Source organism: Oppia nitens, unplaced genomic scaffold (assembly GCF_028296485.1).
Source record: "Oppia nitens isolate AA-2021 unplaced genomic scaffold, nextdenovo-longstitch-racon4-pilon3 scaffold12_pilon_pilon_pilon, whole genome shotgun sequence".
NCBI classification, from domain to species: domain Eukaryota; kingdom Metazoa; phylum Arthropoda; class Arachnida; order Sarcoptiformes; family Oppiidae; genus Oppia; species Oppia nitens.
This window is the reverse complement of record NW_026533191.1, coordinates 718,005-742,573: the sequence shown is the minus strand read 5'-3', so window position 1 is coordinate 742,573 and position 24,569 is coordinate 718,005. Positions and strand designations below refer to the sequence as shown.

Genomic DNA, 24,569 nt, shown 5'->3' with positions numbered 1-24,569 from the left:
TTATTATTATTATTATTATATATGATTATTATTATTATTATTATATATGATTATTATTATTATTATTATTATTATTATTATATATGATTATTATTATTATTATTATTTTATATGATTATTATTATTATTATATATGATTATTATTATTATATATATGATTAGTATATTATATGATTATTATTATTATAGATTTTATAGATATTATTATAGATTATTATTAATATATATAGTAAATACTGTAAATATTTTTTTAAATATATATAGAAATTAGATATCAGTTTAGATCGCATACAAATCGACGACTATATGTTAGACTATGTAGAGCTGACTACCGTATACATTGACTCGGTGTTGGCCATAATGGGTGCTAAATATACTAATACACAGTCTAACCCATTTGATGGTGTATTACTTATTTTTGATATATATGTAAGTTATTTGTTGTTGTTGATAATATTAATTTTTCAATAATATAAATATATATATTTTTTGGGGGGGGTGGTGGTTGGGTGCAGTTTTGGATGTACTTGAGCTTAACAATTGTGTTGGCAATTGGCCTACTGGTAATGCTAGATTATTTAAATAAAAAATATAATAATATACAATCATCATCGACATCATTATCATCATATAAACAATATTTTAATAAAATAATTCAACAACAAAACAACAATAATAATAATATAAAATTACTGGAAATATTAGTCAATGAATTTTGGATAGTTTTATATTCACTATTCATGCAGAGTATAGTATAATAAATTACATATAAATTTATTTTTTTTTAAATTATTATTATTTTAATATTTTTTATTAATAGAAAAATTTTAGTTTTATTAATAGAAATTTTTTTATTTTTATTAATAGAAAAATTTTATTTTTATTAATAGAAAAATTTTAGTTTTATTAATAGAAAAATTTTAGTTTTATTAATAGAAAAATTTTAGTTTTATTAATAGAAAAATTTTAGTTTTATTAATAGAAAAATTTTAGTTTTATTAATAGAAAAATTATATTTTTATTAATAGAAAAATTTTATTTTTATTAATAGAAAATTTTTTTTGTTTTATTAATAGAAAAATTTTATTTTTATTAATAGAAAAATTTTAGTTTTATTAATAGAAAAATTTTTTTGTTTTATTAATAGAAAAATTTTATTTTTATTAATAGAAAAATTTTAGTTTTATTAATAGAAAAATTTTATTATTTTTTTCTAAATTTAATTCAAGCATTTAAATTCAAGTGTCGTCTACAATCATATGCCATAATAATTGGTAGTCTATTGTTGGCTAAAGTTTTTATACTAAACTTTTTCAATCAAATGATTTTATCGATTACTATCGAAAATCCTTATACTGTTATCAATACATTGGAGGACTTGGAGGCTAAACCCAGTCTACAATTTATAGCACATATGCCCAATAGGACACTACAGGAAATTATGGTTAAGTTTAGCTTATTTTTATAATAATAATTAAAAAAAAATATAATTATATATTTAGTTTAGTTTGTAATAATAAATTTCTATGAGAAAATTTCTATAGAAATTTTTCATGAAATTAATTTCTATAGAAATTTTTGACTATATTTTTAGTTGTTATTTACTATGGGATCTCCATATCGTATATATTGTTTTAGTATAATACTATTATACAATTATAGTGATTACTGTATATATATATATAAATAATTATAATTATTTAATAATAATAATAATGTTTTGTTAAAAACATTTTTTTCCTCTTTTTATTTTATCATATTTCATAATATGATTAAATAAATTAATTTTTTTTTAGTTTAATTAGTAATCAATTTTTAACTAATTTTTAAATATTTAATTATTGCATGTAAAAATAATTTTACAAGATAACAAATATACAGATAGAACAAAATTAACCTTGGTTATCCCATAGATAAAAATATATATTTTAGAAATTTTCTAGAAAAATTTCTCTATTATTTTTTATAAATTTCTTTAATATTTTTTAGAAATTTTTCTATTATTTTTAATAAATTTCTCTATTATTTTTAATAAATTTTTCTATTATTTTTATAACTTTTTCTATTATTTTTTAAATAAATTTCTCTATTATTTATTATAAATTTCTCTATTATTTATTAGAAATTTTTCTATTATTTTTTAAATAATTTTCTCTATTATTTATTATAAATTTCTCTATTATTTATTATAAATTTCTCTATTATTTATTATAAATTTCTCTATTATTTATAGAAATTTTTCTATTATTTATTATAAATTTCTCTATTATTTATTATAAATTTCTCTATTATTTATTATAAATTTCTCTATTATTTATAGAAATTTTTCTATTATTTATTATAAATTTCTCTATTATTTTTTAATAGATTTCTCTATTATTTATTTTAGAAATTTCTCTTTTATTTTTTAAATAAGTTTCACTTTATATTCAACAGTTAAAGGGTACGCCAGTTGAACGCCGGGTGCTTAGCAAATGTCTGGGCAATCAATATCTGGATATGTCTTATACAGATTTTTTCCAACAAATCGATGATATAATGTCATTGATTAGCTATAATCTGACACATGTATTGTTAACATCACGTCTATCTGTCCAAACAACTATGAATATGAATACTGTCTACTACTATACGGTGGCACATAAATCACGGATCAATTATTTTGATAAACCAGTAGGATTTGTATTGAATAAATTGGTCGATCCATTGGTTAAACAGCATTTTATATATATGTAAATATTGAAAATTTAATTATTACTTATTATAAAAATATATTTTTTACAACAACAACAACAACAAAAATCATTTGATAAATTAATTAAATTATTTTTGTTGTTGTTTTGTTGTTGTATAGTATAAAATATATATATTTTTTAAAAATTATTTTAATTAGTTAAATATTTAATTATTATTAATAACAAACTTTATAATACTATATATATATATATATTTAATAAATTTAATATATATATATATATAGTAATATACATACTAATAATATATTAGTTATAATGTTTTGTATGTATTACATGTTTACATGTATAATATTTTGATTATTGATTTCTATATATATATATATATATATATTACATATACTGTATATACTGTATATACTGTATATACTGTATATACTGTATATACTGTATATACTGTATATACTGTATATACTGTATATACTAATACATAATATACATACTAATAATATATTGGTTATAATGTTTTGTATGTATTACATGTTTACATGTATAATATTTTGATTATTGATTTCTATATATATACATAAAATATATATATTTATATATTATATATACTGTATATATATATATAGTGTTATAAAGTTTATTATTAATAATTAACTAATTAACTGATATATATATATTTATTTATTTATTTAAAAATTTACCCAGTACTAGACAAATTAGTGAGCTAGGTCTATTTGATAAGTTTGCCGAAACTGGTGTCAAATCAGCCTACGAAATATTTGTCGACCCAAAAATCTATATAACCCTCGATGTCAACAAAGATTATATGGAAATGGATGAACTGAGGATAGCATTTGGACCATATATGCTATTTATAGTCATATCTGTAATCATTGTAATTATTGAATTGATTTCATTTAATTAAATGTATGTATGATTTTAATAATATAACTATTAAACAATAAAATTAAAAATGTATATATATATATATACAGAAAATAATAAATATTAATATAATAAAATTATAAATTAAATATTAATAATAAATATATGAATTAAATATTAATAATAGATATATAAATTAAATATTAATAATAAATATATAAATTAAATATTAATAATAAATATATAAATTAAATATATAAAAAATTATATTGTAATTACAAAAAAAAAATAAACTAAAAATTAACAATATTTTTATTTTTATCAATTATTTATTTTTTCTGTATATTTTGTTTATATGCTTTCATAATTTATAAATTTTTAACTGAATTTTGCTTTTAAGCAAAAAAATTTATAGAAAGTTTCTCATGAGTATAGTTATCATTATACTAGCCATATATATATATATATATATAAATTTATATTTAGATAAGTCTAAAATATTATTTTATATTTTTTAACTGTTAATTTATTTTTATTTTTGTAACATTTAATGAAAAAAAATGATTTTTAAAACATTAAATCATGTAATTAAACAAAATATTAAAAAAAACATTTTGAATATCAATAACTCATTAATTTTGTTTGTTTGTTAATTTTTGTCATTATCTAATAATTATATATAAACTTATTTTTATAATACATTATAATTAAAAACAAATAAATAAAAATATAAAACTAAAATAAAAGAATTTGATTAATAAGTATTTAAAATATGTGAATAATTTAAAAATATAATAAATACAAATTTTTAGAAAAATAAAAACTTTTTTTTTTGAACATTTTATAATTATTTCAAATTTAACTTAATTTTATTACTATATTTATTTCAATTAATATATAATTTGTTTAATAATAAAAATTATATGAATTGAAAAATGAAAATTTTTATACCAAATATTTTATATTTATATTACAGTATATTTTATATTACAGTATATTTTATATTACAGTATATTTTATATTACAGTATATTTTATATTACAGTATATTTTATATTACAGTATATTTTATACTGCAGTATATACTATCTATATATAAATGTTATTAATTTTAAATATATTTATATACATTATCATTGAAATTATTAAAAATTTTATTTTATTTTCTTAAAGATTAAAATATCTTTTTTTATAATATACACACACATTATTACTGTTTTATCACTAAGAAATTAAATTACAATATTATAGTAATAATTATTATGATAAAACAATTTTTTTAATAATATTTAATTGTACTTGAATATATACTGTATATATATATATATATATATATATATATAATTAAATAGTATATGATATATATATGATAGCCTTCAAATAACTATACTATACTATATACTAATAATTAAATTTAATTTCAATGCTATAAATTTATACTATCAAAATAATTAATATCATATTTAATATCATTGCAAATTAAAATTAAAAAATAATTAAAAATGTTTTGTTAAGTTTTTGTTTTGTTTTTTTTTTGTTAAATTGCGTCATATTTACGTCAATTGTATAAATAGTTTTGATTTTTTTTTAAAAAAAAAATTGTAAACATTTTTGCCACGAGTTATGTCATCAATAAAAATTTAAATATTCAATATAATATGTTTTTTTGATACATACAAATAATTTTTTTAATGATTTTATAGTTTAACAGTAATTAAATGTTTTATTAGTGGACAAAAAAACTATTATTTTTATTTTTCTACTATAAATGTTAATCAATAAAATGTATTATCATTTAAAAAAAATTATATTAGAGTTTGAATAATTAATTAAAATAATAAATAATAATTCTAACATAAAACATAATTTATTAAAAAAAAATTTTGTGAATTTAAATAAATAAATTTTTAACTTAATTTCCAAATACAAAAATTTTTAGTAAATATATTAATTTTCAAAAAATAAATTATCAATTTTACAATTAAATAAGATATTTTAATTTTTGTTAGATTAATTATTTTAGTTATTTATTTTTTTATTTTACAATTTTCTAAATAACATTACATTAATCATTGTAAATATTAAACTGTATACTAAAAGTATTAGACATTTATAAAATAATTGAAAATTTCTAAATATAGACCACCCGTTATACATGATATTACGGGTAACAGTTGTACTCAGATTCATGGGTGCAATATATTGTATAAAACGCATAAAATCGGGAAACGATTCAATTGGCCAGATTAGCGACGATATAAATATTTGCGGAAATATTATACTGATTAATAGTATCTGTAAAAAAATCAAATAAAAATAAAACAATTAATTAATTACTATATTAATAACTTTTTGTTGTTGTCATGTATATAATTATTAAAGTTTATTAAAGTTTTCATATACAGTATATTATAGTTTATTAAAGTTTTCATATATATTAAAGTTTTCATATATATTAAAGTTTATATATTAAAGTTTTCATAATCACATACATATATATATATATATATATGACTATACTTACTATTATAACTAAACTATCATTAAAACACAGCATAATAGTCGTTCCCAATGTCATACCATGAATACCGCTTAATACTACTATCAGATAGATATCCAAATATGTACCATAAAGTGGATAATTTAATAAATTAATAACAAATACAACCAATTCAAGCGATTGTAGGCAAATATGTATGAAATTGATTAGCATTTGTATCGCAAATATTTCCATTGGTTTTAAGCCGGCAATCAAATAGCGATCTAAATAACCAAATCGGCGTTCATTACCTAAATTTAAGGCAAAATTACCGATAAATAGGTTCAAACTTTGGGCTATTGTTGTCAATGTTCCCGGTATAACATAATTATTGAATTTCAGATTAGAAAATAAATTATTATATGTTATATCAATAGGTAGGGTATAGGCACTGGGATTATGACCCAGTGATTGACTATAATTGCCGATTATTTCCATAAATTTTTTATAAATATAATACTGTCCGTAATATCCACCGACACTGTTGGTCATATCGACAAACAATTTAATTGCCGATGAATTAGATGCCAACAATTCATCATCAATTGTTTGGACACTTATTAATTGATTTTGAATTATATCATTGAAATCATTGTCGATAACAATTAGAAATTGATTTCTACCCGAAACTACCGAATCATATCCTAATTGACTGGAATTATAATAAGTTTTACGGAAAACGGGATTATTTAATAATTGGATAAATTGTGTAGAAATTGTATTATTATTATTATTATTATTATTTTCAATATTATTATTATTGATATCATTATTACTGGTATTATTATTATCATTGTTAACAATAGCAATGGGTATATCGTGTGGACTATCAAATGTTATGTGTGCCGGTAGTATCATAATAAATGGTAGCAAATAATAAAATAGGTATGTCCAGGGTCTAGATTTAGTTTCAATTAGACATCTAACTACCAGTGCTTTCATATGATTGAAGTTTATATAATTGTTTTTCATAATAATATCATTATTTGCAACATAATTATCAATTGATCGGTCAATTATATTGATATTATTTTGTTGATGACTATCCTTATCTTTATTTTTATTTTTAGCCATCGATTCCTTACATAACTTATAGTAGACATCATCCAGTGTTGAGCACCTGTAGGTATCAATTAGTTTATTAGGCGATTGATTGGCCAAACAATTGCCATTATATATAAAAGCCACTGAATCTGCACGTCTGGCCTCTTCAGTGTAATGAGTTGTTATGATAACTGTTGTGTCTATTATTTAGTATATATATATAAAAAATTATAACAAAAAAATTATTTACATATAGTTTAGATAAATATATATATTTTTGATTTTTTTTTACTATTTTGATGTTTTACTATTTACTGTATGATAACTTTTAATTTCTAATAACTTTTAATTTCTATAATAAGTGTTGTTAAAAATATGTTTACAAAAATAAAATAGATTTATTAAATTCTAAGTAATAAAAAAACATTAAAAAAACTAACATGATAGTTTTATCAAATATTTTTCTTTAAAATAAAAGTTTTTATTAATAGCTAAACTATTAAACTATTATTTAAAAATATTTAAATTTTCATATTTACTATTTTTATGACATAGTTGATCCAAATAATGCCAAATACGATATCTTAGTATTGAATCGACACCGACTGTCGGCTCATCCAATAGTAATAGTTTTGGTGAATGTATTAGTGTTATGGCCAACGATACTAATCTTTGTTGTCCACCACTCAATGTACCCACACTTTGATCCAATGGTGCTAATTGTAACATTGATTTCAATTCATTCATACAATCGTTGATAGTTTGACTATTCATTTGATATATGAGTCCATAATACTGAAACAATTGTCTTATAGTAAAATCATTGAATAGTGCTATTTCTTGTGGCATATATCCCACACCCGTATTTGCCCGTATTTGCCAATCGGTTGCCATTTAGTTGTTTGCTATCATTTTTGTGTATAAATATATTACCCGATTGTGGTCTAAGTCGACCTAATATTAGTTTCATTAATGTTGTCTTTCCCGACCCATTACAGCCCAACAGTGCTAATATGTGACCTTAAAAAAAATCAAATTAGATTTTTTGTTTAAATTTAAAATATATTTTTTTTTAAAAATATACATTTAATAATAAATAATTAATTAATTAAAATTTACTAGTTTAAATTAGAAAATTAGTTTATATCAATTACTATTTTTGTGATAGTTTTAAATAATTTCAAATTAATAAAAATATAATAAATAATATATATTTATTATTATATTTTTTGATTCACTTTTTTGTTATCAATTTAGATAAACATAACTTTTTAATAATTATACTAATAATATAATAACTAAAATATATATTTTTTTAAAAATAAAATAAAATTGTTTAATTATATTAATAGTTTCAAAATTTTTAACTTTATGAATATATTATTGATACTTTATTTAAAAATAAATAAATATAGCTAGTTAAGATTTACAATTTTTTTGATAAATCTCAAGTTTTTTAAAAAATAACATTTTATAATTAAAATCATTATTTTATAAAAATATATAAAAATTGTTTTTTTTTGTTACTTTACCTTCTGTTATATTTAATGAAAAATTATTTAACACAACAATCGATGAATTGTATTTAAATAAAACATTTTGAATATCAATTGCTGTACACATTATAGTTTTATTTTTTAATTATTATAAATTTATTAATTATTATATATTTATTAACTATTATTTATTTATTAATTATTTTATATTTATTAATTATTTTATATTTATTAATTATTTTATATTTATTAATTATTATATATATATATATATTATAATATATTTACTAATTTATACAATATTTACAATACATTGACAATCTTTACAATGACACGAAAATGAAATATTTTAATAAAAATAAAATTTTTAATACATATATATCTATTTATAAGTATATATATATTATCTTTAATTATTTTTATACACATATATAGATATGAATGAAAACATTCAAAAATAAAAATTAATTATTTACTTAAGTTAATAGTTATATATATATATATTAAAACAATTATTAAATTCAAAGGTTATGTAATGGTATTTAGCAATTAAAAAAATGTTGAGACCGTAGACATTGACGCCACTTATATGTATAAAACAATAACAATTGAATAAAAAATGTATAAATTAATAATTAATAGGAAAATTCAACTAAACTAATAAATTAAAATTACTAAATAAATTATTATTATTATTATATCTTAATAATTTTAAATATGATTCACTATTAAGGATTTTATTAATTAAGTCAATTATAAATATTTTCACACAATTTATATTGTATTTATTTTTACTAAATAAAAATGTTTTTAAATAAAGTTTATTTTTATCAAACTAATGATTAAATAAAATTTTGTTATTTTTTAGATATGTTTTTCGACAGTAAAAAATTACTTTTTAATCAATGTATTATTTATACTATATATATATATATATAACGTTAATTAAAATATTTAATTATTATTTAAATTAATTTAATAATAATAATAATAATTATATTTACACTCATATTTATTATATAATAATTTTTTTAATTGCTTTTAAACTATAAATTTTTGTTTTAGTGGCGTTTGTTATTATCGGATCTCAATTTGTTTTACTATTATATATATATATATATATATATATATTGACGTCAAATAGCCCTCTCTAACATTAATAGCATTGACTCTCTCTCTCTCTCTCTCTCTCTCTCTCTCTCTCTTTCTCTCTCTCTCTTCAAACGCGTCTATTTAATAATAATTAATTCAAAAAATACACTGTAATTATAACATTAATAAATATATATATTTATTAATGTTTATATCATTAAAGTCTTTTATATATATATATATATAAGACTTTAATCATATAAACAAAAAAAAATAAAATCTGATTAATAAAAAAAAACTTTCAAATATTTGAATACTTTTTTTATAGATAAGTAAAACACATTACAATTTCATAAAAACCAGTTTTTATTTTTAATAATATACTGTACTAATCATAAGTTTATTTTATTATTTTGTTTTTGTAGTTAATATAATTGTTTAGTACTTTGAACATTTAGTTTAATTTAGAAATTATTTTTGTATTATATTAAATATAATATATTTTATTATTAAATATTTTATTATAGAAATTGATTTTATTATAAAATAAAATATATTATTTTAATATTAATTGTAACTTAAAAATATAATCAGCTAGATAAATAATTTATTAAAACTATAATTTATTTGTGAGTTTAAATAATTAAATTTTAACTTAATTTCTAATTTTATTTTTATTTTTAAAATTTTAGTAAATATATTAATTTATTTTTCAACTACAAAAAAAATCTTATTAATTTTACATAATTAAGTTATATTGTTATAATTATGATTTTTATTTATAAAAATTTTATTTTATTTTTATTAGCAATTAAAAATTTATAAAAAAAATTTTTTTTTTACAATTTTTTAAATAAAATAACATTAATTATAGTACATATAATACTGTATGAAATTAGTATTAGACATCTATAAACCAATTGATAATGTGTTAATATTGACCAACCATTGTAAACAACATTACGGGTTATAGTTGTGGCCAAATTCAATGGTCCAATATATTGGATAATAGTTAGATAATCGGGTAATGATTCAATTGGCCAAAGTAATGATGATATAAATACTTGCGGAAATGTTATACTGGCTAATATTACCTATAATTAATTAATTAATAATAATAATAAAAAAACTTTTTTTATCGTAATCTAATATATAAGATAACCACAAAAAATTCTGTCACACTGAAATGTATCAACTTTAAATTATTCCTGTGAAGCTACTGTTAATGATAAAAATGCAATTCTTTTTTATTAAAATAAAATGGTTATGTGTCTTTAAATTTTATAATTAAAATTTTTAAAATTATTTGTTTTAAAGATAAAATGGCCATTTTAATAAATATGATCCAAAATTTACAAATCATAAATTTTTAATTTAATTATTATTTATATGATTTCATCATAAATTATCATTTTTAATTTCACAATTCTCAAGTGGTTACCTAAGTGATTATTTAAGAAAATTATCAAAAATTAATAAGATTTAATTAACTCTTTAAAGACGATAAATAGTCAATAACATGAGATAAATGTTTAGCGATAATTAAGTAAATAAAAGTTAAAAATCTAATTTTTTTATGTCCTCTATTAGATATATATATATATTTTAATATTTATAACTTAGTCTTGAAGTAAGATAAAATAAATTTTTTGTATATATATATATATATTATAAATTAATATCAAAAAATTGCAATAGTTATAAAATAATTTATTAAAAAATTAAAAATATTTATTAGTTTAATAATTATTATATAAATTAACATTCAATGTACTATCTATAAATGATTTGATAAAATTTAGTGATGTTTTAATAAAAAATAACTGAAATAAACTTTTATCACAATATTATTTTAAAATGTGTTACTTAATGATTAAAAAAATGGTTGATATAGTTGAGATAAAAAATTATTTTTTATTCACCATATAACCCTGTAATCTACTAGCAAAATATCATTTGATTTTAATTATAAAAAAATGTCTAGTGTATTTAAAATAAATAATTTAAGGTTATGTCAAAAATGACATTATTTTTTGCTAAAAAAGCTAAGAAATACTTTAAAAATAAAAATGATAATTTCTATATACATTGGTAATAATTATTGAAGATAATGGTGAAAATTTTATTATTTAATTGTCTTTAGTTTTTAAGAAAATTAACTTAGAAAATTTTAAAACCATGGAAATTATATATATATATATCTAAATAGATATTGATATATATATATATATATAATATATTAAATATTACAGGGTTAATAAGGGGATAGGTAGGGTTTATACGGGAACTTATGGGAACTTTATGGAATTTACATGGGAATTTAAGGAAATTTAAGGAAATTTAAGGAAATTTAAGGAAATTTAAGGAAATTTAAGGAAATTTAAGGAAATTTAAGGAAATTTAAGGAAATTTAAGGAAATTTAAGGAAATTTAAGGAAATTTAAAGAAATTTAAGGAAATTTAAGGAAATTTAAGGAAATTTAAGGAAATTTAAAGAAATTTAAGGAAATTTAAGGAAATTTAAGGAAATTTAAGGAAATTTAAGGAAATTTAAGGAAATTTAGGGAATTTTCTCTTGACCCCCCCTTAATATTTAAAAAAAAATTGCCTTATAAAAATGCAACAAAAGTCTATACCCCAACAAGATTTTTCGAGTATTTTATATATTTCACCTCAATCTACCCCCACCCTCCTAAACTCCAAAACCTTGCTTAACCCCGATATATATATATATATAAAACTTACCATTTTTGCTATAATGCTATCAAATAATAGCATAATTGTTGTGCCCATTGTCATACCTTGTAAACCACTTATACATATTATTAAATAGATATCCAGATAACTGCCATAATTAGGATAATCTAATAGTTTATATACAAATCCTAACAATAATATGGATTGTATTTGTATATGAATCCATGCGATTAGCATTTGTATCCAAAATATTTCCATTGGTTTCAAACCGGCACTTAAATAACGATCCAAATAACCAAATTGGCGTTCATTTGATAAATTAAATAAAAAATGTAAAGCAAATTGATTCAAACATTGCGATACTATTGGTAAAGATCCAGATATAACATAGTTGTTAAATTTCAAATTATCAACTAGGTTATTATTATTATAGGTTATATCAATAGGCATTGAATAGGCTCTGGGATTATGGCCTATTGATTGACTATAATTGCCGATTACATCCGTAAGTGTACTAAATATATAGTACTGTCCGTAATATACGCCGACAATATTGGTCATATCAGCCGATAATCTGATTGTCGATGAGTTAGACTGAAATTGATCATCAATTTTGATGATACCATTAGTTAATTGACCAATAATTTCATCACTAAAACCATCTGAGATTACAATTGAATACTGATTTTTACCCGAAACTACCGAATCGTATGCCAATTCAGTTGAATTGTAATAAGTTTTCCGGAAAATCTGGTTATTTAACAAATTGGTAAACTGTATGGAAATGCTATTATTATTATTATCATTGTTAACAATAGCAATGGGTATATCATGTGGACTATCAAATGCTAGATGTGCCGGTATTATCATAGCAAACGGTATTAAATAATAGTAAATATAGGTCCAGAGTCTTGATTTAGTTTCAATTAAACATCTAAATACCAGTGCTTTCATATGATTGAAGTTAATATAATAATTGTTTTTGAAAATAATTTTATCATTGTCTACATTATTATCAATTGATGGGTCAATTATACTAAAATCATTATGATTTTGATTATCATTATTATTTGTAGCCATCGATTCATGAACTAACTCGTAGTAGACATCATCCAGTGTTGAGCACCTGTAGGTATCAATGAGTTGATTAGGCGATTGATTGGCCAAACAATAGCCATTATATATAAAAGCCACTGAATCTGCACGTCTGGCCTCTTCAGTGTAATGAGTAGTTATTATAACTGTTGTGTCTATTATTTATTAATAATATATATATATAAAAAATTATAACAAAAAAAATAGTTATATACATATAGTTTAGATAGATTATGATATATATTTTTTTAAATTTTTTTTACTATTATGATGTTTTACTATTTACTATATAATAACATTTAATTTCTAATAACAATAACATTTAATATCTAATTAATAAGCAAAAAAACAAACATGATAGTTTAATATAATATTTAAAATATTTAATATTTTAAATATCTAATATTTTTAAAAATAAGTTTTTATTTATTGCTAAACTCTAGTATTGTTTAAAAATATTTATATTTTCATATTTAGTGTTAAAAATTATTTAAAAAATTATAGTTTAGATATATAATCCTCTTCAGTGTAATGAGTAGTTATTATAACTGTTGTGTCTTTTAATTTTTATAAATTTATCTAAAAATAATTAATTATAGTTTTTTAGATTTTTGTTTGTTTGTAATTTACTATTTTGATAAATGTTTATATACTGCTAAATATTAATAGACTTATTATTTATAACACTTATTATTAATTTATTATTATTTATTTATTTTTTCAAATAATTAAATCATTTAAATTCACTTTTTCTAATAATTTTCTAATAAGTATTGTTAGAAATATTTTTACTAATAAAATAGATTTGATTTATTAAATTCTAATTAATATATATAWATAAAAAACAATCATGATAGTTTTTTCTAAAATTTAAAAAAAAATATTTATTTATATAAAAAATATCTCTAGTATTGTTTAAATATTTTCATATTTAGTGTTAAATTTTTAAAAAATATATATTTATATGATATATAGTTTAGATATATATATATATATTATATAAAATAAAATTTTACTATTTTCATGACACAGTTGCTCCAAATAATGCCAAATACTAGATCTGATTATTGAATCGACACCGACTGTCGGCTCATCCAATAGTAATAGTTTTGGTGAATGTATTAGTGTTATGGCCAGTGATACTAATCTTTGTTGTCCACCACTCATAGTATCCACACTTTGATCCATTGATGGCAATTCAAACATAACCATCAACTCATCCATACGATTGTTAACTGTTTGGCTATTCATTTGATATATAAGTCCATAATAATGAAACATTTGTTTGACAGTAAAATCATTGAATAGTGCTATTTCTTGTGGCATATATCCCACACCCGGACCGCCCGTATTTGCCAATCGGTTGCCATTTAGTTGTTTGCTATCATTATTGATAAATATATTACCCGATTGTGGTCTAAGTCTACCTAATATTAGTTTCATTAATGTTGTCTTTCCCGACCCATTACAGCCCAACAGTGCTAATATGTGACCTAAAAAAACAATCAATTTAGATAAACATAAAACTTTTTAATTATAATAATAATAATGATTTAATAACTTGGATATAATTTTACTAAAATATATATATATATATTATTTAATTATATTAATAGTTTTAAAATTTTTAACTGTATTTAAATTAAGTAAATATAGTTTTTTTTAAATATAATTACAAAAATCTAATACAAAATTTATTAATAGATGATTAATTAATTAAAAATTTACTAGTATTACATAATTAGAAAATTAGTTTACTATTAGTATTTAAAAAACTTATTTCAAATTAATAAAAATATAATTAATAATATAATAATATATTTTTCGATAATATTTACCTTTTGTTACATTTAATGAAAAATTATTTATTGTTTTAATCGATGAATTGTAATTAAATAATACATTATGAATATTAATTGCATAACTCATTATAGTTTAATTTAATTAACTTTTAGTTTATATTATTATATATAATAATAATGAAACAATAATTAAGACAAAATATTATTAAAATCATTATAAAATAAAATATTAATTTATATTATATATTTTTTGAGTTTTAATTTATTCAACACCAAAAAAAAGTATTAAATAACTTAATTTTATTTTTAATTTTATAATTATTAAATATATTACAGTAGTATTATAAAGTTAAATAGTTTATTTATTTTTTATAAATAATAAGTAAATAATCAGATTTAAGGAAATCATAGTTAATAAGATTTTTTTTTTTTAATAATAAAATTTAAATATATTTCAATAACAAATAATAAAATAACATTTTTGAAATAATTTTATAACTATTTAAAAAATTTACATAAATTTTATTACATTGACATTGAAGAAAATAAATTTTAATAGAAATATGATTTTAAACTGATTTATTTAATTTATTTAAAATAATATTTCTATTCAATAGAAATCTATGGATTATTTTTTATTTAACTATTAAATATTGTTTATTTTTAAAAAATATTTTATTATTATTTTTATTTTTGTTGTACTTATGCCACGTGTCATACATTTAATATCACTTATTACTAATATCTAGATATATATATATATATATATATATATACTATATATACTATAAATAGTATAATTTAATAAATTGATTACAAATAAAACAAATATTAGTCAATATTACGGAACTAAAACTATTAGTATATTAAAAAAAAAAATTCAATTATTGTAATATAATTTTTAATACTTTAACATAAAAATTATTTTTTTTAATTTACAATTTTTATAGTCAATATATTATTTTATATATGAAAAAATTAATTCTGTTATCAAATAAAATAAATTTTTATGTATTTTATATGTTAATTTATTGAAACAAATATTTTTTAATTATACATTAAATTATCTTATTATAAATATGAATAATAATCAACTATTTTTTTATATAATATATAAAAATAAGCAATAATTTTAGTGAAATAATATATATATATATATATATATATATATATATATAATAGTTTCAATAATTGTTTTATCCAATACTGTATTTTACTAAATTTGTTATATAATATTTTATTTACTATTACATTGTTTTTTTATGTATATTTAAAAATAAAACATATTATTATTATAATTTTTGAATCAATATAATATTAACAATTGTTAGTATCATATTATAACCAATTAGTATCAATAATTTATAAACTAGTTGTAAATGTTGAAACAGTGACCAACCATTATATTGTATATTACGTACAATATTGGTACCCAAAGCCATGGGTAATATATTTTGCAAAAAATTTAGATAACTGGGCAATGATTCAATCGGCCAAAACAATGACGATAGAAATGCTTGCGGAAATAGTATAGAAAATATAAATATCTATAAAAAAGAGAAAACAATTGAAATAATATATATATATATATACATATAAATTAATTTTAGTATTTTTTTTGTTAGATTTACAATATACTGTTTATATATACAGTATATGTATATTTATATACTGTATATAACTTTACATATATTCTGTATATACAGAATATATGTATATATACAGTATATACAATATATGTATATATACAGTATATACAGTATATATATGTATATACAGTATATATATGTATATATATGTATATATATGTATATACAGTATATATATGTATATATATGTATATACAGTATATATATATGTATATACAGTATATATATGTATATACAGTATATATATGTATATACAGTATATATATGTATATACAGAATATACGGTATGTATATATACAGTATATAAATTAATTTTAGTATTTTTTATCAGATTTACAATATATTATATATATATAATTTTTGTTTGAAAATACTTACAACTATTAAAAATATATCATCCAACCATAGCATAATTGTTGTACCAAATTGCATACCATGATAACCATTGATTAGCAACATGATAAATATGTCCAGATATTGGCCATAATTTGGATAATTTAATACATTAAATACAAACAACATTATCAATAATGATTGTACAGATATATGAACTAAACTTATTAACATATTTGCAATAAATATATCCAGAGGTTGGACACCGGCAATCATATATCTGTCCAATAAACCTAATCGACGTTCAGTGACTGTATTCATAAATTGATTAACAAATAGGGCGGTCATCAGTTGGTTTAAAACAGCCAACAGTCCCGGTAATTGATAATAATTTAGTTTAACAATTGAATAATCATTTTTATAGGTTATATCAATAGGCATGTTGTATACCTGGGGATTATTTTGGCTAAAATTTTTGATCATTTCAATCAATGTCTCATACAAATAGTATTGACCATAATATACATACATAGGATTAGTCATATCGGCAAACAAACTGATTAATGTGTGGTTAGTAGTTGTCGACATATCATAATCATAATCATCAATAATTATGGTACCATTTTGAACTAGACTATCAATTTGATCGCTAAACCCGTTGTTGATTATAATTGCTAAATGATTTCTACCCGAAACCAATGAATCGTAAGCTAAATCAGTTGAATTGTATATAGTTTTATAAAATGATCGGTTATTTATTAATTGGATAAATTGTATTGAATTACTACTACTACTACTAGTATTATAATGATTACCACCACTAATAAAATCATTGTTAACTATACCGACGGGCATATTGTGTGGTTCATTGAATGATATATAGGATGGATATATAATAGTAAATGGTAGCAAATAGTAGCACAGGTAGGCCCAGGGACGGCATTTTGTTTCAATCAAGTTTCGCATTACCAGTGCTTGAATACAATGAAATTTGAATAATTGTTTGCTATTGAAGACAACAACTGTTTGATCATCAGTTTCTATATAATCAACATTTTGATCATAATTAGTATTATTGTCATTAATACTATCATTAATACTATTATTATTATTAGTAGCCATCGATTCCTGAACTAACTCGTAGTAGACATCATCCAGTGTTGAGCACCTGTAGGTTTCTAGTAGTTTATTAGGCGATTGATTTGCCAGACAATTGCCATTATATATAAAAGCCACTGAATCTGCACGTCTGGCCTCTTCAGTGTAATGAGTAGTTATGATAACTGTTGTGTCTTTTAATTATTAATAATAATAATAAATTTAAACAAAAATTATTAAAACAAAAAACAAATAAACAAATATATATACTGATAAATATTAATAGACTATTAGTTATTTTTTAAATAATTAAATCATTAAAATTACTTTAGTATTTATATACAATTATTTATAACAGTTATTATTTATTTATTTTTTCATTTTTTATATAAATAATTAAATCATTATAATTAACTTTTTCTAATAATTTTCTAATAGCTTTTAATTTCAAATAAATTTTTAATTTCTAATAACATTTAATTTCTAATAAAATTTAATTTCTAATAAGTGTTGTTAAAAATATTTTTACTAATAAAATAGATTTGATTTATTTAATTATAATTAATAAGAAAACAAAACAAACATGATAGTTTTATCTAATTAGCTAAACTATTAAACTATTATTTAAATATAATTTAAATTTTCATATTTACTATTTTCATGACACAGTTGATCCAAATAATGCCAAATACGGTCTCTAAGTATTGAATCGACACCGACTGTCGGCTCATCCAATAGTAATAGTTTTGGTGAATGTATTAGTGTTATGGCCAACGATACTAATCTTTGTTGTCCACCACTCATAGTACCCACACTTTGATCCATTGATGGCAATTGAAACAATTCAATCAACTCATCCATACGATTGTCAACAGTTTGACTGTCCACTTGATATATGAGTCCATAATAATGAAACATTTGTTTGATATTAAAATCATTGAATAGTGCTATTTCTTGTGGCATATATCCCACACCCGGACCGATACTATCCAATTGTTTGCCATTTAGTTGTTTGCTATCAATTTTCGTAATTATTTTACCCGATTGTGGTCTAAGTCTACCTAATATTAGTTTCATTAATGTTGTCTTTCCCGACCCATTACAGCCCAATAGTGCTAGTATTTGGCCTAAAAAATAAATCACATAATAATAATATAAAAAATAGAAAATTTATTCAAAATATCAAAAAGTTATAATTTATTATAGATTTTTTAATAACATAATATATATATATGTGTAATATCTAGTATTAACTAACTATAAATAAAAGCATTAATTTTAAATGTTAATATTTTCAAAAAAAAAATAATTTTATAGATATTACAATTATGATGTATTTTTTTAATTTACTTTTTGCTACATTTAATGATATATTATTTAAAACATAATTATCTGATGATCTGTATTTAAATAAAACATTTTGAATATCAATTACATAACTCATTATTATTATAGTTTTACATATAATTTCTTATTGTCACTATTATTATAATTATTTTAATATTTAATTTAATTTTAACAGTTTTATTATAAATTTAGTTTAACTCATCAATTAAATCAATTATTGGCAATAATTTTACATTATTTATATTATTCAACAATATATACTGTATATATATAATAATTTATATAATATATATAAGTGAACTTTTTTTATACAGTATTTAATTTATTAAAATATATGAAAACTTTCAAAACAAGTAATATTTTTATAAAAAAAAACTTAAGGTCTTTCTTATCTAACATAACTATATAATAAATATTTTAAAAATAAAACATTAATATATAAATAATAGTAAAGTATATAACTTATAACTAAAATACAAGTAAATTAGTTTTTTTTGTTATTGAATTAATTATTTGTTAAATATTTTAAATGACATTAATGTGTGAATTGTATTTTAGTTTTAAATATGCATAAAACATATTTAATTTATTTAAATTTTTACTAATAATAATTTTTTTTTTATAAAGATATACTGTATATGGTATTATTATATACCAATAATTGCAAACTTGCATTATATATATGGATAATTTTTTTAAAAAATTTAGTTTAAAGTTAAATTTTTTATTATTGATATCTGATTATTAAGTCGACACCGACTTTCGGCTCATCCAATAGTAGTAGTTTTTATGTGAATGTATTAGTGTTATGGCCAACGATACTAATCTTTGTTGTCCACCACTCAATGTACCCACACTTTGATCCATTGATGGCAATTGAAACAATTCATTCAACTCATCCATACGATTGTTAACTGATTGACTATTCAATTGATATATGAGTCCATAATATATGAAACATTTGTCTGATATTAAAATCATTGAATAGTGCTATTTCTTGTGGCATATATCCTATACCCGGACCGCCCGTATTTGCCAATAGGTTGCCATTTAGTTGTTTGCTATCATTTTTGTGTATAAATATATTACCCGATTGTGGTCTAAGTCGACCTAATATTAGTTTCATTAACTTTGTATTTCCTGACCCATTATTAGTGCTAAATTTTGATTTTTTTTAAATAAATAATTATAAAATAATTTTTTGTTATTTTAATATATTATATAAATATTAGTATTAATAAAATTTAATATTTATTATTTAGTTATTATTATAAATAAAAAGCATTTGTATTAAAATAATTTTATTAATATTAAAATAATTTTATTAATATTAAAATAATTTTATTAATATTAAAATAATTTTATTAATATTAAAATAATTTTATAAATATTAAAATAATTTTATTAATATTAAAAAATAATTAATTAATTTTAACAATGTTATAGTCAAAACTTATTATGTAAAAAAATTAAAAACATTTTACAATAACTAATTTTATAACTAATTATATATATATATAATATTATTATTTTTATATTTTAAAGTTAATATATTTAATAAATATAATTGAAATAATTTACATTTTATATATTATTAGACAATTATTGTGATTAAACACTAGATTAGTTAGTTATAAATATATTAAATTAACATTTTTATTAAAATATTTATGAAAATCACATGAAAATTATTAAAACATTATATATATATATTATAGTTATTTTTATAAAATTTCAACAATTTCAAGGTTTATTGTTATTTAACATTTAACTAATTGATATTATAATATTATTGATAACATATTATTATTATTATAATTTTTGAATCAATATAATATTAATAATTGTAAATATCATATTATAACCGATTAGTATCAGTGTTATCAGATTAGTATGAGTAAACTTTTTTTATACAGTATTTAATTTATTAAAATATATGAAAACTTTCAAAACATGTAATATTTTTATATAAAGAAAAAAACCTTAAGGTCTTTCTTATCTAACATAACTATATAATAAATATTTTAAAAATAAAACATTAATATATAAATAATAGTACAGTATATATAACTTATAAACTAAAATACAAATAAATTAGTTTTATTTTTGTTGAATTAATTAATTTTTAATTAGTTTTAAATGTATAATTTTTTTTTAAAAAAAAATATGCATAAAACATGTTTAATTTATTTAAATTTTTACTAATAATAATCTATAATATAAAGATATACACTATTATGTAATATTATATATTTTTAGAGAAATTAATTTATATTTAATATATTTATTTAGTTTTTGTTTGTTTGTTGTTATCTAATAAATCACTATTAGCTTTGTTCACAATATATATATATTACTACTATACTATATATATGTTTAAATTTATTGGATATTCAATTAAATGTTAATAAAATATAAATTTAGTTATTTTACTCATAATTAATAAAAATCAATCGTTAAAAGTCATGTTTCTATTAATTACAATATAGAAAGCAATTTTGCAATAAAAATGTTTTTAAATATATATTTAATATATATATAAAAAAAATACATAATTAATTGATTTTATTTTGAATGTTGTATTAATTATAAGTTCATTGTATAAATAACTAAATTAATTTAATAATTAATTGGTTTTTTTTTATAGTATTTGTATTATAATATAATGTCAATGAATAAGTTAATCAACAAATTGTTATATTTGTTAACCGGTTTTACCGGTGATGATGACGACCAACACATTAGGGGTAAAGTGTTTGGTATTGAATTGTTTCAGAAATATTTGACAAATAAAACATTGTTTGTCGCCATCAGTACTGATGACTACTTTATGGGTATATTTAGCCGAAAACGTCGTTTCATTGCTTACATACAGTTGACTATCACTTGGATACATGTCATCAAATTTTTAGTATTATTTCTAAGCAATAATCAGAGACTGGATTTTTTATTAGTAAACCAATTGTTTTATTTGAATAAAAAACATATTATTGAATTGGTTTTAGTATTGATTGAGTTATTAGTTGGTTTTATTGGTAGGGATTATTAATTACTAATAAAATAAAATAAAAATAATAAAATAAAAATAAACTTGAAATTTCATAAAAGTAGCATGGTGAGGTTATGCATGGTTTTTTTTGTAAAATTAATATTTTTCTATTAATATATATATTATAATTTTAGATAAAAATATATTGAATTATAGATCAATCGGATCAATAGTTTTATATTATTGACTAAAATAAATTTTGATTATTATAATGGGAGGCATACAATAAAATTTAAACTGTGTTTTTTGGGTGTTTTTTTGGGGGGGGGCGTCAAAGTTTTTTTTTTGTATACTTCCCATTATAATTAAAATTTATTTTATTTAATAACAATAAAAAATATTAATTAATTAATAATATTTTATGAAATTTCAAGTTTATTTTTGTTGTTGTATTTTTTTTTTAAATTTTATTTTATGTAATAATCCTACCAAATAAAATCTAATATAAAATTTTTCTTATATATAATAATCAAGGTACATATTTGTTATACAATGAAAGCATGGGTACTGCCAAATTTAATTATCTATATCGTAGACTTGAATGGCAATCAAGTTTACAATTATATGGCAAACAATTGATTAGATTTAACCGAAATTGTTTAATTGTTTCAAAATATACGATAATTGTTGGCCAACTACTATTTTGCAGTACAATTATAACCGTATTTTTTTTTTGGTCAATACTAATGTTAATCCTGGACTACAATCAATGCTCGGTATTATTGATAATTGTTTGGTTTGTATTGTTAGTGATTGGATGCCGTACAGCATCGGCACTACTATTAACATCACTATATTATATATACATTGTATCATTGTATTTGACATTAAGATTTGATCAGGTTAACTTGAAAATCATTAACAACGATAAAAGTAATTATTATATTAAAAAAATTATTTTAATTAATTTTAATTTAATATATTTTGAATTAAATAGTATTGAATTTTATTATTTAATAATTTTGTAAAACACTAACTATACCAAAATGGTGATACTTATATATAAAAAATAATAATTATAATCATTTAATAATAATCAGTTTTTATAGAATTTTAATAATCATTTTTATTTATAAGAATTTAATGTAATTAAAATATATTAATTTATAATAATAATTTAAATATTAATATTAATTATTTAAATTTATTATTTGTAAAGACAATGTATTGTTAAAAGACAACAACAAAAAATATATCGAAAAAAATAAAAAAAAAAATTAAGAATTTTTTTTTTAAAGAAACTTTCTAGAAATTTCTGTATTATTTTAAAAATTTCTTTTTATTTTTTTTGCCAACATTATAAATAGTATTATAAATAGTATTATAAATAGTATTATTTAATAATATTTATTTACTTATTTTCACGAATTCCTGAAAGGAATACGTATATGCATTCTAAAAGTCTGTCTGTCTGTCCGTCTGTCTGTCTGTCTGTCCCACATAGGTTAGTGGTTCGAATCCAGACTCTGCTACAAAATATTTTTTGATTTTTTTTTATTTTATTTTTTAATAAAGCATAAAAAATGAGCTATGGGATAATTATTGAAATTTTGATATTTCATCAGGAACATAGAGAAAATGGCGTCTAAAAATTAAAAAAAAAATATTTTTTGATTTTCACGAATTCCTGAAAGCAATACGTATATGCATTCTATGTCTGTCGATCTGTCTGTCTGTCCCACGAGGACAGATTCGAATCCACATTCAGCTACACATTTTTTGTGATTTTTTTTTAAATTTTT

The 24,569-nt window shown here is 18.7% G+C and overlaps 3 protein-coding genes across 3 annotated transcripts; all 3 read right to left on the bottom strand.

Annotated features, from left to right (window-relative positions):
- Positions 1 to 3,524: 3,524 nt before the first annotated feature.
- On the bottom strand, positions 3,525 to 8,116 carry LOC128956600 (ABC transporter G family member 20-like). Its single transcript, XM_054302322.1, has 5 exons — positions 7,709 to 8,116; positions 7,211 to 7,369; positions 6,111 to 6,376; positions 5,752 to 5,881; positions 3,525 to 3,586 (listed from the first exon to the last, which is right to left on the bottom strand). The coding sequence occupies exons 1-5, from the start codon at positions 8,061 to 8,063 to the stop codon at positions 3,525 to 3,527; spliced, it is 972 nt and encodes a 323-aa protein (XP_054158297.1). The 5' UTR covers positions 8,064 to 8,116.
- Positions 8,117 to 12,801: 4,685 nt separating this feature from the next.
- LOC128956589 (ABC transporter G family member 23-like) lies at positions 12,802 to 15,430 on the bottom strand (the record flags this gene model as incomplete). The annotated part of the gene is made up of 5 exons (XM_054302315.1): positions 12,802 to 12,816; positions 12,869 to 13,364; positions 13,551 to 13,704; positions 14,566 to 15,042; positions 15,388 to 15,430. Coding segments are annotated over 5 exons (1,185 nt in total), but the record flags the coding sequence as incomplete, so codon positions are not given.
- Positions 15,431 to 17,758: 2,328 nt separating this feature from the next.
- LOC128956579 (nod factor export ATP-binding protein I-like) lies at positions 17,759 to 20,904 on the bottom strand. The gene is made up of 7 exons (XM_054302304.1): positions 20,796 to 20,904; positions 20,630 to 20,743; positions 19,085 to 19,558; positions 18,434 to 18,625; positions 18,179 to 18,373; positions 17,863 to 18,043; positions 17,759 to 17,783 (listed from the first exon to the last, which is right to left on the bottom strand). Exons 1-7 carry the CDS (start codon positions 20,902 to 20,904, stop codon positions 17,759 to 17,761), a joined length of 1,290 nt encoding a protein of 429 aa, XP_054158279.1.
- Between the last annotated feature and the right edge of the window lie 3,665 nt (positions 20,905 to 24,569).